At 33.8% G+C, this 17,092-nt stretch overlaps 1 protein-coding gene across 1 annotated transcript in view; it reads left to right on the top strand.

The window, feature by feature from the left end:
• Nucleotides 1-13,797, top strand: part of LOC145679813 (glycine receptor subunit alpha-2-like) — a 640,671-nt gene extending 626,874 nt beyond the window's left edge. Inside the window, exon 9 of the mRNA XM_081750341.1 lies at nt 11,199-13,797. Coding sequence (XP_081606467.1) covers nt 11,199-11,375 — 177 coding nt within the window. The 3' untranslated portion in view covers nt 11,376-13,797. The remainder of the gene's footprint in view (nt 1-11,198) is intronic.
• Nucleotides 13,798-17,092: the final 3,295 nt, after the last annotated feature.

Here is a 17,092-nt window from a genome sequence, read left to right as displayed (position 1 = left end):
GTACTGTGGGGAATATTTTGTCAGAAATTCATCACACAGAGTTCTGATGAATAAGCAGAGGGGAACATTCCTTCCATTTGCATGTTCGTACAACCCACGTGCATTTAGTACCATTCTTTGCAACATGTGAAATCCAAGCTTTTTGAACCAGTTGTAACTTTTTCGTGTGCAGTCATATGGCTCAGTGTTCTGATCGATGAGATCTACCGAACCCATGTGAGTATTATAGTGTTCTATGAGTGCTGGCTTCTTGAAATCCGTTTTTCTTCCACCTTTGAGGCACCGTTCCTTACTTACAAAACCAGCAGTGTGTTTGGTACTTAGTACATAAACATCACGTTTATCTTTATACCTCACAAGTAACTTGTTGTTTTGCCTCACGAAACAAAATTGATGTTCTTCCAAAGGAACATTGGGAAGTTCATTTGGAACTCCTCTGGCAGGTCTTATTGTTCCTGTGGCATATGTATTCACAGTCAGTAAATAATCGCAAAGCCTATCAGACATATATCAATTGTCCAAAATTATTTCCCGACCTTGGTTCAACAAACTGTGCCAGAAAAACCACAACTCTTTCTGACATTGACAAGGATTCAGTACCTTGTAGATAACTGACATCATTATCAAGTTTCTCACTCAGGAAAACGTCAAACGGAACGAAATTTAAAGCAGACTGCAAGCAGATTTCTGGAAAGATACCCTTTAGTGGACAAGAGTGAAGGTATAAGACGAATTCAAGCAAGGCCTTGAACGTGTTGGAAACAAAGTTTACCCCCATCGTTCTCGCACCAGTGACATTAATGGCAACATGGCATGTATTCGTGAGATTATCGAACGAGATCGACGCGTCACTGAGCCTCAAATTGAGGCGGAATTTAGTGTCCGCTATGAAAATTTCCAATCAATCATCATAAATCCATCCGCCGGGTGTTGGTCCTCCACGACAACGCCAGACCAAACACAGCAGGTGTTAGGCAACAGAAACTGATGGCAATGCACTGGGAAACCTTCAGTATCCACCGTACAGCCCAGACTTATCGCCATGCGATTTTCATCTATTTCGACCCCGCAAGGAAATACTTAGGAACGAGAGATTTGTGACCAACCTTCGTACACAACTGTCTGGCTTCCCGCCCAGCTTTATTCTACAAGCAAGGCATCAATTGCCTACCAAAGCAACAGGAAAAGTGTATCCGTAAAGGCGGAGAGGATTTAGAAAATTAGTTTGTGGCAATGTCTCTATTTTCTACGATATATATTTTGTTTCAACATAAGGTTCGTTTATATTTGACCTTCCCTCGTATCAAAGTACAAGAGCTATATTACTACCAAAAATTCATCCATCATATCATAAGAAATTATAATTTCATATTAGGAAACAGCAATTGGCTATATTAGTAGTAAAAATATTCTGGATATACTCAACTAAATATTTGCTCACTTACTATTATCTCCAAACATCACTATTCTACACCTTCTCTCTGTTTGTTTTATTTGGTTTAGTCATGATTTTGACTCACTCTGTACATTGGACAGAAAACCATAATAAAGTAGGAAATAAGAGAACCAGTCAGTGATGATTTCAGTGCATTTCTTCGGGTAATTTCAGCGTACAGAAACGCTTGAAAAATACATATTTTACAGCAGAAGTTTCCGCTAAGATCTCATGCACGTCGGGGGAATTTCGTAGCTCCGGAAGAGGGGATTGCCAGGACATACAATGAAATCAACACTGAAACGTGTGAGTTCCAATACTGCAAATCATTTTAGAACTTCCCCAAATTTAGAATTTGACAAATAAATCTCAATATTCCATGCCATTGCATTTTATTGTTTGCATTACTGCAGAGACTGGGGGTCTGATCTTTCAGTATATGTTGAGAGACTTGGCCAACTTATGGAACAACGATTCCTTGCATACTTTTATCATGATCAGTGTGAAATTTTTCCTTTCGTAACAAATGTTTGTTTTATAACATCTGAAAAAGTACACTGAAAATACATATCTTCACCCATTTCCTGGATCGTCCTATGACTCCCGGCAAATCCGCTTGAGCGAGCCATGTCGAATTCCCGCCGTTTTCGTAAACAATAGAAAGTTACATCTCCGACAAAAGCTTCCAGCCAGAAAGTGGGCCTAGCAATGCGCATAGAACTTCTGGTTGGTGCAGAAACAATATTGCCCTCCCATCTACTGGATTTTGTGGGAATTCCATCAAAGCATACACACGTATGCCCCTGGTGGTGGTTCAACAACTTATCCCTACAAATATCACTAGTTTCTGACTTTAGAAATCACTTCGGTTTTAATTAGAATCATGGCATATACATGTATGCCATCTGGATCCTGGGAGCCACATCATCATGGCATACACATATATGCCACTGGTGGTGAAGAGGTTAATGATCTGCCTGAAAAAAATTAAATACTCAAATATTCTGATATTCTGTTATATATCGATCATTTTAAATTATTTAGAATAGTAAGAAATGAGTACGATAACTATTTACTGCAAAAATATTTAGGAGAAAAGAAAACATATTTTTTATACTAATAAAACGCAATACCTTGTTAGAAAATGTCGGTAATAGTGTAATGTTGCAGAAAGACGAACAAATTAAAGATTTGTGCATAGTGTTAGATAGAAATGTGAAATTTAGCAATTATATTAATCCTATGGTGCAAAGGACTAGAAGAATACTTGGGTTTATATTCAAACAGTGGTACGAGTTTAAAAATGCTCATATGTATAATTATTTATGTCAGATACTTGCAAGATCAAGACTAGAGTTTGGTGAGTTAAGCTAATAGGTGTCGTTACTTGCGCTGTTTGCTTGCTTGCGTGATGCTAGCAGATGTCGCTAGTGTGCGGGCAATTTCCAGATTTAAAACTAGTGTGGCGATTTAATTGCAACGAGCTTAATTACTTCAAAATAGGAACTTAAGTTTCATAATGTACTGTGGCCCGAAGGGTTGGATGTAACAACTACTTTGAAAGATCTGATAAGAAAGCAATTTACCAGTATAAGCAACGTAAAAATTATGTGATTTTGACAAAACAAAGTGCATATTATATTTAAGGCGTCCATTTTGGTTGTGATTGAAATCGATCAAGAATACAAATAATTTGTAAATGGGTAAATGAGAATAATTCTTTGCAAATTTTTACTTTTCCCACTTAAATAATACGATGAAAAAATAAATTTCCTCGATATCTTTTGGCAATATAATTATTAGCTTTTGATGCAATACACATATTTTCCTTGAAGCTTTTCAATCATTCAAACCGCTTGAGGTTGAAACCTGTCAAGAATGAAGGGGCAAATTTACTTATTTTCCGATTTAAAAAATATGTTTTAGGATAGTGATTGCCAAATAGTCAATCGTAACCTACTAGTAGCTCGTGGGAACATTTTCGGTAGATCGCCTTACATTTGGCTAACCTCGATTCTTTCACTGAGAGGGCCGCAGTGGCACAGTGGTAGAGCGTTCGCCTCTGGTGCTTGGGGTCCCGGGTTCGATCCCAGCCCCCGCCACGTTAACTTTGTGGCGGACAAACACCGTGTGCGTGGGTTTTCTCGGGGTTCTCCCGTTTCCTCCCATTTTTTTCATTCCACCATTACTCATCATCACCGTCTCCTTTAGCATAAGCGTGGGACGTAAAACTCAAAGATTTCATTTTATTTCATTTTCTTTCACTGAGCTGACGCTAACAAAGGGAGCTGACAACAACACCTGCTTATTCTTCCGCGCAACAGTCATTGTCAGTCTCATCTTACAATTGATTGCATACGCGTGCGGATGTGCACGTTGTTTTTCGTGTATATATTAGACATTGGCTAACTTGGAAAGTTTGATTTCATATTTACTCCAAATGTAAGTTTATAGACAAAAAAAAAAAAAATCAAATGTAAGATTTTTTTTTAAAAGTTGGTAGCTTACAGTAGGATTTACAAATGGTACGGTAGAAGCTTCGTAAGTTTAGCAACCACTGTTCTAGGATAACTCTTATAAAACATAGATTCCATTTTAATATAGTATGGCGCAATATTATAATATTCAATTTTTATATAATATGATCTACGTATTCTTTGAAGCTTTTTCATAATTCACTTGCTTGCAGTTTAAATCTGTCAACTATAAAGAAAGAAAAAAATCTTGTGAAGGCTATGGAAGAAAGGTTAAATAATAAGAAAGCAATTGTATTTTTGAACTGTGATGATAATTTCTAAACTATACTACATGATATTCTAAACTATACTATATGACATATTTATCAGAAGTCAAAGAAAAAACAATCTACGAAAAACAGTCAAATTATCTCTATTTTTTCTTCAGTATAAGCATATATATATATATATATATATATATATATATATAGATAGATAGATAGATAGATAGATAGATAGATAGATAGATAGATAGATAGATAAAGAGCGTTCCACGAATAACACTAAGGCCCTTCTCCTGAAAAAACCAAGGCAGATAGAAATATGAAACCTTTTGTTACCTTCAAAGGATAAAAAAGACAACATTATGCTGATAAGGAGAATCCCCATGAGGGGGGCCCAAGAGGATTACGGGGGGTAACTACAAACCTTTAAATAGCAACCTCCATCGTGTGGTACCTCGTTTGATAGATAATCACGTATAGAGACCAGACCGTGTTCCCAACGAACTCTAAAGTCTAACGTAGGCCTAGTTCGGAACGAACATACAATACACGTGCCATGCGTTTAGCACTGTAACAGTATTGCAAATACAAAGCGTGCAAATTGAACTGAAACGGATAGAAAAGAGAGTATCATAATATTAACAAAAGAATGAACCCTCCAAGGCTTGAACCCTGTACCGCACCTGTACTGAACGCGCGCGTTACTACTGCGTTACTGTCAAACTGCTACGCTTGCGGGCGAGGAGATGTAGTTCATGAGGACGAGTTGTCCGTGGTGGCGTTTTGGCGTTGGATACACGTACTTGAGCAAAGTCACTCTCTTTACTCGTGCACCACTATCAGATGTGGTTTTCCTACCAACAGTGCGCTACATTACAACCCGGGGCAATAGGTCTGAAGATCATACACGTGTGTTTGTGCTGGTGCGTTTGACCCTCCTACATTGCAGACATAATGTGGTCTCTTGAACAGAGAATTGACATTGTGTTACGCTTTGGTGCTACGTATCGTTCGCACAGTTCAACAGCACGGTTGTTCAATGATCAAAACGCGCCCAACCCGATTAGTATTTCTTCTGTGCGTCATTTATTACTCAAAATCTTTACGACAAACAATGTGACCAAAGCCTCGAAACCCTAGTGTTGCTATGGAGGAGACACAGATACAAGTGTAGGCGGAGATGACTGTGCATCCTGAACAATCCATAATCCATAATAACGGTGGCTCAAACGTGCGGCGTATCACGCACAAACAGAATCTTAAAAAAAAAAAAAAAAAAAAAATACATTCCATCCTTACAAACTACATATGGTCCAGGAGTTAAGTGAACATGATTTACAACGACTCACCAAAGGTAGCCGTTAACCCTGGTTCAGTTATATCTTTAGTGGCAATAATCGTTTTCACCTTAAAATATCTTCTGAAGTTATATTCACTAGTATGCTCACCTTTTTCTACTGAAATTACAAGTCCATGATGAATATTAAATAATTTATTCTTTGATTCCTTTTTAATGTATATTCACACTAACTGACTTGCAATCAAACATGTCCACTGAGTATCTATAAACAACGACATAGCAACCAACTAGACAATAATGTATATTTCTTATATATTAAAACATTCTTCTTTTATTATTTTTAATTAACATTATAACAGGTATAGTGCTTGTGTAAAAGCACTTTCTGCCCGAGATATATGTAATTATGAGCCGATACAAAGTATCTCGTTATATAAAATGTCGCCCGATAAAGGGACTAAATATAAAAGTTACAAGGGAGCTTGACTTTTATATTTAAGAACCACTGGTCCGTTTATAATAATGACATAAGAATAGTGCTATTCTTTACATTTTGATCGCCCTTCATATATAACTTCATTAAGTTTCCTTCATATAAATACATTTATAATAAAACTTTTATTCCATTATTATTTATCTTTTATCATTAAAAATGTCGTCGCTTACTAATACAATCAACGAAGGATGCGAAATCAAAAGCGTAAGAGATAATTACATTTTAAAACACAAATTACAATGATCAACGATTTCATTCATCATTAAAAACGGTCATGTTAAAAAAAATGTTTGCTCTTTCCAGGGCGCATTATATAACAATTACGTAAGATGGTATTTTAGAGTATACATCATATCAACAAGGCGTCATGATACAAAAGAATCTTACCCAAGTATCATATAAGGTGACACATGAGTACAGTCGTCGGATAATTAGCTTAATAGAATGAACCTTCTACTGAATATAATCTTTGACAATAAAGTTTCAACATAAATCAATATAATATAAATAACCTTTGTTTTTAATCAGTAACAACATTAACATCTTCCCGTATGGTAGATATAATAATCTATGTTCAAGTGAACGAAAAGAAGAAATTAAATTTATTTTCACACATAAATATTCATAAGAATCAATAGCTGATATGGGTTTAACCCCTACCACATCAACTGCAATCAGTTTAGATTCATACTCGTATATGGTTCCAATAAAGTACATTGTACCGCACAATCATGATTATGTTCTACATTATTATTCTGTACAGGAATTGTGTCATTATTTTGATTTTGATACGAAATGCCATCTCTTGAACTACGATTACGTCTATCACTAGGGTTTACAGTATTTCTAGAATTTCGCCATGTATTTCGTCTGTTTTTGAATCTACTTTGGTTAAATGGTCTGACATAATTATTGTCACGATTAGTTAGGTTAGGTGTGTTCCCATCATATCTTTGCCTATTCTGATTGTTCTGGTTGTTTAAATTTACTCGATTTAGGTTATGTTCCGTATCGTCTACATTACGGATATTTAGATTCCGGACTGGTACTGATCTAAAGTTATCTGAATTATTTTTAATTTTGCCTATTCCCGCTTAATGATTCTGTGCCTGGTATTGAGTTTCATAACATTGAACAAGCATCAATAGATGGTTAAAACTCATGCATTGCGTAGAAAACAGGATTTGTTGTAATTTAAACGGTAGTAGATTTCGAATAGATGCAATCACTCTAGATTCAGATTGCAATGGATCTACGATTTTTAATTCATTATACGTATTCACAACAAAATCAACAACAGATTTGTGCAAGCGAGGATTAAAAGGTTGATTTCTAATCGTAGCGTCTCTGTTTGCAAGTAAAAAGTCATTCTCATAATTTGCAATCAGCGCTGCCTTGAATTCCTCATATGTGTTGACGTGTTCCCGTACCGCTTTAAACCATAAAGAACACGGTGGAAGTAATAAATGAGGGATTAGTTTCATATATTGAGATTTATCTATACACATTATACTGCATTCGTCCTGAAATTTTTCTAGGAAAGAAGTAGCATTTTCATTACATCTACCACTAAACTTACTCATAGCACGTATTTCGCTCATTTTTACACTTAACTTTACATTTCTTTCACCGTTTCGTGTTCGTGTTGAGTGAAAATTTCTACCTACTGCGTTATGTGTGGTTCCACCATCTCTTTTCCGCCCATCTGTTTTCCTTGGTTGGATTCTTTCCAAAATAATATCCTCATCGGATGAGTTACTTGAAGAAGAGATAACGCAAGGTCCTTGTCGATCTGCTTCTGGTGAATGCGAGGGCATCACTTGTGGATGAGGGAACTCCAAACGATCAGTAACAATGTTGTTGTTGTATGCATTGTCTTTAATCTGTAACGTCCTAATTTCTTCCTGTAAGTTAGATATCAATTGTGTATTTGCACGTATTTGGTTAGAATTATCTGTCACCTGAATCTTTTGCTGACGAACAGAAGACTCGATTACTTCAAAATCTTTTTTTACAATATTAACTTCTTGGATTACATGATTGTAATTATCCTTGCAATCTTCAGATAATCTTTTTAACTTCTCGTCGAATTGTAACGTGGTGTCTGTCACAGCTTGTATTACAGATTGTTTCGCTTCTTCGGACTTTTGATCTATTTGTTCTAACTGCCTACTCAATTCTTCATACTGTCTTTCTAATCGTCCATTCACTTCTTCATACCGTCTACTCAATTCTTCAGATTTTTGCTGCACTGTTTGTTTTACTTCTTCGGACATCTGGGCTAAATTTTGTTTCATAATTTCTAAATCATCCTTTCGGCTTTGTTCCTGTCGTTGCAATGCTATTAAAATTCTATCCTCTAGGGTCAACATTCCGGGTGCAATAGGAGCTATATTCTGCTCGTTGTTAGCACTGTCAACAGTTTCATTCTCTACTGTCTCACCAATCATGATTTTTCTTGTGATTACTCTGCCACTTCTAAGAACGGTTGAGTTCGTATTCATGAACCTTCTTACTAAGGTAAATTCACCCTTACTTTAGACTTCGGGATATGAATTTACAAGAAATCCCGGGTGAGGTAAACCAAAATTTTACAACGACTCACCAAAGGTAGCCGTTAACCCTGGTTCAGTTATATCTTTAGTGGCAATAATCGTTTTCACCATAAAATATCTTCTGAAGTTATATTCACTAGTATGCTCACCTTTTTCTATTGAAATTACAAGTCCATGATGAATATTAAATAATTTATTCTTTGATTCCTTTTTAATGTATATTCACACTAACTGACTTGCAATCAAACATGTCCACTGAGTATCTATAAACAACGACATAGCAACCAACTAGACAATAATGTATATTTCTTATATATTAAAACATTCTTCTTTTATTATTTTTAATTAACATTATAACAGGTATAGTGCTTGTGTAAAAGCACTTTCTGCCCGAGATATATGTAATTATGAGCCGATACAAAGTATCTCGTTATAGATTCCGATATGCGTATCGAGTTTTGTGAGCAGATATGTGAGGCATTGGCTCGTGGTACCATTGTGTGTGCTGACAAACGTGTGTTTCAACGATGAGAGTGTGTTTCACTTGAATGCCAAGGCCAACAGGCATAACTGCCGATACTAGTGTGACACAAATCCTCATGCATTTCGTGAAGGCAACACGTAACACCCACAGTCTCTGAATGTATGGCGAGTATCTTCAGTAGTCACATAATCGGGCATCTCTTCATCGATAGCAATATTAACAGGTGGTAAGTACCTGGCGATGCTGCAAAACTTGATTGTACCGTTGATTATGAATGCAGTGGAAGAGAATCCGCAAGAATTTGAAGAGTTTCCGCCTGCTTTTCAGCATGACAGCTGTCCCGCCCATTTTCACCGCCTTGTACGTGACTATTTATACGGTGTTTCTGCGACTATGTTTGGTCGTCGTGGCACCATTGAATGGCCACGACGTTTGCCAGATCTTGCTCCAGTCGACTTTTTTCTCTGGAACTATTTAAAGACTATTATGTTCCACCCACAGCCCAACAGCACTGCGGAGTTGCGACAACGCATAGCTGATGCATGTCACTCCATATCGGTAATGACTTTTACCCGGTTCGAGAGGAGTTCGTCCAATGTTTACATTACTGCCAGGAGGTGAGCGGTGCAAACTTCGAACATCTCTTGCATTAATGTAATATGTCTCAAACGGTACCATGTTTCTCACTGTTTAGAGCTTTGCAATGTTTCTTCGTCTGTAGTTTACGGATGGCCGCCATGTTGGCTAGAGACACGTTAGCGACATGCAGTTTCCAAAACTGATCTCTACACGTGATTACCTTTCAAATGAGGTACCACACGATGGGGATTACTATTTTAAGTTTTCAAGTTACCCCCTGTAACCCCCTAGGGCCCCTTCATAGGGGATTCTTCTCATCAACGTAGTGTTATCTATTATGTTCTTTGAAGGTTACAAAATGTTTCATGTTTCTTTCTGCCTTCTTATTTTTAGGAGAGGGCCCTTAGTGTTATGCGTGGAACACATTTCGACCGTACTTTTACGGATGGCCTCCATGTTGGCTAGGGACATGCTAGCGGCATGCAATTTCCAGAACTAGTCTCTATACGTGATTACCTTTCAAACAAGGTACCACACGATGAGGGTTGCTATTTAAAATTTTGGAGTTAGTCCCCTAATCCTCTTGCCCCCCCTCCCCTTTCATGGTCACTTTCCTTATCAGCATAATGTTATCTTTTATGTCCCTTGAAGGTTACAAAAAATTTCATGTTTCTATCTGCCTTGGTTTCCTCAGGAGAAGGGCCTTAGTGTTATTCGTGGAACGCACTGTATATTTGTAGTTGAACTCTATCAATAATAAGGGAGTGAATTTATGAATGCAAATGTGACGACATATCATTCGTTTAAAATTCGTCTGCCCATCCTATCCTTTTGTTCTTTCGTGTCTGTAGTGCCAGAGAATTTAACTTAGTTCACTTATTTCAGTTTCTTGAAATGATAATAATAATAAGTCAAAGTAACTAAGAATGCTCAATTTTCTTTAACTGCTAATGACTACTTTCGATGTGGTTCTATTATTATAGACAGATGTTTTTGATTGGAGGACTATAAATAATCTCTTTCACTAAATGATTTACAATGTGTTATAACTAAGTTCACTATCTTCAAATTGGAACATTATAATTTTAAACTGAAAATTCCTAGTCACAGTTATTCTTTCCTTAAATATCTATGTAAAATTAGAAAACTCGGATTTACTACTTCTTTACTTTCTGAAATCTTCCTTGAAGTTTTTAACTCGTTTGTGCCTACAAATATGACTAAATTTCTGTTTAAAGTGAGGATTTTTTTCTTTACTTAACAGTACATGTTATAAATAACTAATTTCAAAGTAGTTATTATTTCGTAAATAGATATATTATAAACATTCAATCTTAATTTCAAAATAATGTCAGACATTTTTAGCGTTTTTTTTAAAATCATTTTCAAATGTTGAAAAACAATGAGTTGATATTTCAGAAGCATTTGTCCAAATTATTTCCTATTATTAAATTAGTAATTTTTAATAAATAAACTGTGCATAACCACATATTTTTGGTGTGCACTTTTATGTGGTACTTCAAGTAACATTTTTTATATATTTATTTTGAATGTATGCTTTTTTATTATCATTAAAAGAATGTATCTCATGATTACATTATCGTTTCAGAAAAAATGCATGTCTGAGACAAATACACCATCAGCCTGTGAAACGAAGACAATGAAAGAACTTCTTTACCAGAACAAAGTGATGGCTCGCCGAATGGACGAGATGTCACGACTCGCTTTCCCGCTGGCATTCGCTATGTTTAATCTTCTCTACTGGTCATACTATTTGATGGAATAAAACAAGACGACTAGCTCTCGAATCAGAATTAAACAAATGGAAAATATTCTGCTAAAAATTGATGAGCACAAAATGTTAAGTGCAGAAGCTATATTGGCTTCTACAAGCAACTCTGTATGTAAATACATACTATATATACTTAAAAATACATTTATAAGTATTCCAAATATGAAACTATTGCTATGGATATTTCATAGCTTTCAATTGGGAGCAAACTTAGTACAGAAATAATTATACTTTGAGTGAATAATCACAGAACTTTGTGAAGTAATGCTGCCTTTTCCTATCGGATTACGCAAATGACCAACAAATTCTATGTATTGTTGATATTTTTTTCTTCCTTGCAAATTAGATGTATTTAAGAGTGAAAGGTGATTACATAATATCATGTATTTATCTATTTTGTATGAGCGACACAGTGCTACAAGGTTTGAAAAATGCTGGTATATATATATATACTGGCATATAAGAGAACAATGTACCTATTGTGGATACAAATGTTGTCTCAGATTTCATATAAGAATTGTTTTTGTTCGTTCACAAGATAAATATACATATATATATATATTATCTATATAGGTAAATGTATAAAATGTAAGTGAACACATGTAATTATTTTGCCCATAAAGATAATGTTATCAAATAATAATACACTAATGTATATATATAAAATATATAAAATAAACATTATGACACTGCATGATGAGAGAAAATTAACGCTGAACTATCTATTTTTAAAAATCATGAACAGAGTCTCAAGTCATGATGTGTACAATTAAAGCACAAAGAAAACATTGTTTTCAAAGTTGTATATATACTTTTTTTTAAGAACGGCAAAAGTAAAGACTGTTATGACAACACTCAAAAGAGCTAGTTACAAACATTGATGAGAGTGTAAATTAAGTTATATAAGAATTCAATACAAAAAATAAGAATTCTGTTAAAAAATTATAATAATAATAATTGTTTCAGTGACCATAATTATAAGGTATTTAAGACAGACAGTAAGCTTCTTGATTTATGTATTTTATTCTATGAATAATACTTTAATATACTTTATCAAAGGACACAACTAAATATTATCAATTAAAGATATAATTTAGTATAACATCAGCTCATGAAAGAGATGAAAGCAAATTTACTGTCACATATATATATATATATTTTATATCAAATCATATTTTATCCGAGAATGTTTCGAACACAGTATTATGTCTAGATTGAAGCTGAACATTTTTCACAATTAATCATAGCTGGAAATTGATCAGCTTTCTTAGTTTTGAAAGCAGGTTAAAAAGATACTTAGTTAGCCTGTAATTTTAGCTGAGCATTGAGCAATGAAGAATTGAGGACATTGTTAATCCGAAATAAATTAACAATGTTATATAAGTAATTAATAGAAGTAGATTATTCTCACTTAACTACAGTATAATAAATTTTAATTTTGTTATATATCGCAGAACAAATAAACTTGGATTATATCTAAAAACAATATGAGATGTTTAAAGCACTTCAAAAATTTACATTATAGCTTGGCAGGAAGAAAATTATGTTTTATTAAATTACAACTATATTGTAAAATTCCACCTTTTACCTATATATTTTACTATCTGGATTTTGGACTAAATAACACTGTGAGGACATAACTTTAAATTATTAACAGACACAAAACATTCAGCTATTTACATGCTATTTCCATGTGGTAATAGTAAACTTTCGTAATGAAGAAATAGACACAATAAATAATTATGACATAAAATTCGAAAGAATGATAATAGAACTATGGATATCTCACTTCTATCTTCAGAAACAAAATCATACAGATCTCAGTTATTGCATCAAATTAGATGTTTCTTGTGTTTATATGATTTCCGGTCTAACCTCCATATCATAGCGTTCAAATCATCGCTATAACCAGGTTGGTCGAGTTAACAGGAAAGATCTAAGCCTGGCATTAATTCGATGACACTCACAATAGTGTTTCTTCGATAAGTGAAGAAATACATCTAGTTTAGTTGTATGTTCGATCTTTTTACTCTAGGCAATGACAAATAAGAATTAAATGATAATGAAACTATTCGTAAAATAATTTAAAGAAAATATTCTCAAGGAGAGACCTAATCCATCAACAGTGTGATATGCAAGTTGAATTTCCTATTTTAGAGAAATGAGTGAGTGTTTTGTTACTAACGAAATAAGTGTTACTTGTACTACAAATTATGTTAAGAGACCTTATAAAGACACACTATCATTAAAAAATAACAGAAAGAAATTGTTGTTCCAGCTCAACCGTAATTCATTTAAATACCACAAATAATATTATATTTTGCATATTACGTAAGAATCTTCACGTTTCTTACGTAATATTGGTAGACATTGTTTCTAACACTAAAGACTGAATTTAGAGTGCTATGTTGATTTTTTTTTTTTTTTTTTTTTACTGCAGTCTATTGATAAGTGTATTTACTGTTCATGCAAGTCTTACTTCCTTCCCTCTTTAAAATCTCTTATAAAATATTATAGAAAGCCTCACAGGACACTAATAAAAACATTGTTTTGCAATAATAATAATAATAATAATAATAATAATAATAATCTTAATATTAAAAATAGATATGAAGAATACACAAAAAGTGCATTTCAATAAACGGAATATTATATGAGTACTGCACTAGACAACGTCAGATAAAATTTTAGCCATTTTATGGAAAAAAAATTAAGTCTACCGTATATTTATCATTGTTGCGAACGACATATATCAAAATTAAATTTTAAAATACATTACTGGATTAAGAAATTTGAAGGTTAAGTTAAAATAATTATCTTGGACGTCCTGACTTTATGATATAAGAAAAGTGGTTACGAGAAAGATGGTCTAATCACAGATTTTCATGTTCACTAATTTATAATTTGACAAATATTTGTTTTCCATTCTGACGTGGCGGAAAGTTAGGATTTGAAAGGGATAGATAGTTCAAAGGCACGAGAAATATGAGATTTATTTTTATTTTTAACCCATAGATCTTTAAAATTATAAAAAAAATATATGCAATTTATAGATTAATAAATATATTCAAATGAAATAATGTTAAAATACTTGATTTCAACTTTAATAACATTGTTACACCATTCATTCATATTATTTCAAGTAAATTATATTAAAACAAGTTAAACGTATGTAAACTTTCTCATTGAGCTTCTAATATGTTCTTAGTTTATGACGTTTCTTCTCATAAATTTACCATAATTCACCCTTCACATTATCTAGTGCTAATTAAAACTAATATTTCAAATTACGTAAGTTTAAGGAATTCAAATCAAATAAGGGTAATAAAGTCCAAATGCTAGATTCCCCAATCCTAGTGCAGACATCACATAATTGTTATATTGACAAGCAAGAACACTGAAATATTACTAATCGTCATCAAGCATGAACTTCAATCTACAGCTTTTCATTTATATGTGGATCTTTTAAAGTAAATTTCCCCTACTAAAATATTTAGACCTCTGCTCAGAAAAGGGGGCACGATGGCGCAGTGGTAGAGCTCTTACCTCTGGTGCATGAGTTCCCTAGTTCGATCTTCGGTCAAGTAAGTTTATGGTTGACAGCATGGTGTCCGTGGATTTCTCGGGTACTCCCGATTTCTCCCACTTTTCATTCCACCAATTATTCCATCATCATTCATTTGCTTTAGTTATCCATAATAAGGGGATCATAGTGGATATCTTCCTTAGCCTAAAGGGGATCATCATGGAACGTTGAACTTAAATACTTCTGCCCAGCAATTTTATACGTAAATAAATGATGAATTCGCAATTAAAGTAAAATCTATCGTGGAGTTGGTAGAAAATAACTATAACGACAAAATGAAAAAAATCAAATGACTGCAATTACTACTATAGGATTTTTATTATTTTTTTATTTAATTTATTTATTTATTATTGTTCGTAAATCTGCATTTTTTATGCTCATGAAAGGATCGTTCATTTTACAGGTAAGAAAATAATGTAGTTATAACATCATATAGCCTAGGTCAAAAGTTCAAAATTCGTTTTTCAGAATTGTTAATTATTTGTAAGAAAGAGGCCTATCCGGTTGCAATGATGTGAACAGACTTTGAGGAATATGGCTTAAATTAAGCTCAGATGTAGAAGAGACTATGTAGATTTTACATTCCAAAAGCAAATTATCCTAAAATGGATTAAACATAATCAAAAAAGGCAAGAAACATTAACACTAAAGTCAACGGAAAATGAATACAAAATAAATAATTCCTTCACTTATTTCAGAAACCAAAAGAGGGAAATGGTTGGAATTCAGCTTAAATATAGAAGAGACTATGTATATTCTATATTTTAAACGAAAATTCTCCTAAAATGGATGGAACAAAGTCAAAGAGCACAAAACATTAACACTAATTTCAATGGACAATAAATGAAAAACAAATAATTCATCCACTTATCTCAGAAACCAAACCAGGGAGATAGCTAAAATTCAGCTCAAATGAAGAAGAGGCTATGTAAATTATATAATCGAAAAGCGAATTGTCCTTAAATGGATGGAACAAAGTAAAAAAGCATAAAATATAATGTCAATGCAAAATCATCGCAAAACAAATAATTCGTCCACTTATTTCAAAAACCAAAAGAGGAAGATGGCTGAAATTCAGCTCAAATGTAGAAGAGACTATGTAGATTATATATTTTGAAAGCAAATTATCTTTAAGTGGTTGGATACAGTGGATACAGTGGATAAAGTGGAACATAGTCAAAAAAGGACGAAACGTCAACATTAATGTCAATGGAAAAGTAATGAAGAACAAATAATTCCTCCACTTATCTCAAAAACCAAAAGAGGAAGATGGCTGAAATTCAGCTTAAATATAGAAGAGGGGGACTATGTAGATTCTGTATTTCAAACGCGAATTGTCCTAAAATGGATGGAACATAGTCAAAAAACATGAAACATTAACATTAATGCCAATGGAAAATCAATACAAAACAAATAATTCTTCCACTTACCTCATAAACCAAAAGAGGAAGATGGGCGAAATTCAGCTCAGATGTAGAAGAGGCTATGTAGATTTTATATTCTGAAAGCAAATTGTCCTAAAATGGATGAAACATAATCAAAGAAGCACGAAAATTAACATTAATGTCAATGGAAAATCAATGAAAAAAATGAAGTTGTCCACTAAACCCAAAAACTATAATAGGCAGATGGTTAATTGACAAGCTTATTGCAAAGACATAATGAAGAACTTAAAAACGATTATAGCACGTAAGGTATATATGGATAGAACATTGTGAAAAGTCAAGTTGTTTGAGTAATAATAATAATAATAATAATAATAATAAGAAGAAGAAGAAGAAGAAGAAGAAGAAGAAGAAGAGGAAGAAGAAGAAGTATATCCTGCGAATTACCCAAGGCGTCCCACACGGAGGTTACGTGCTTAAAATATCTCATACCTGGATTTGGAATCTCTAGACTCGATTTAGCACACAACGTAACTTTTGACCTAATCACGTGACACAGTCTGGTCCTTACGACAAACCGGATAAGCCCTTATACATTATTTTTACTGCCTTGCAATCTCATTTTAACAAGTTGTTTGAAAACACCTGCAACTCTTAAAATATGAACTACCCAATTCGTCATAATTACATGGGCGGATGGGGAGATATTCAAAAGTAACAAAAAAAATGGCTCTTGCCAC

Source organism: Thermobia domestica, chromosome 2, assembly GCF_964235325.1.
Source record: "Thermobia domestica chromosome 2, izTheDome1.hap1.1, whole genome shotgun sequence".
NCBI lineage: Eukaryota > Metazoa > Arthropoda > Insecta > Zygentoma > Lepismatidae > Thermobia > Thermobia domestica.
The sequence above is the reverse complement of the archived record's forward strand: the minus strand, read 5'-3'. Positions and strand labels throughout refer to the sequence as shown.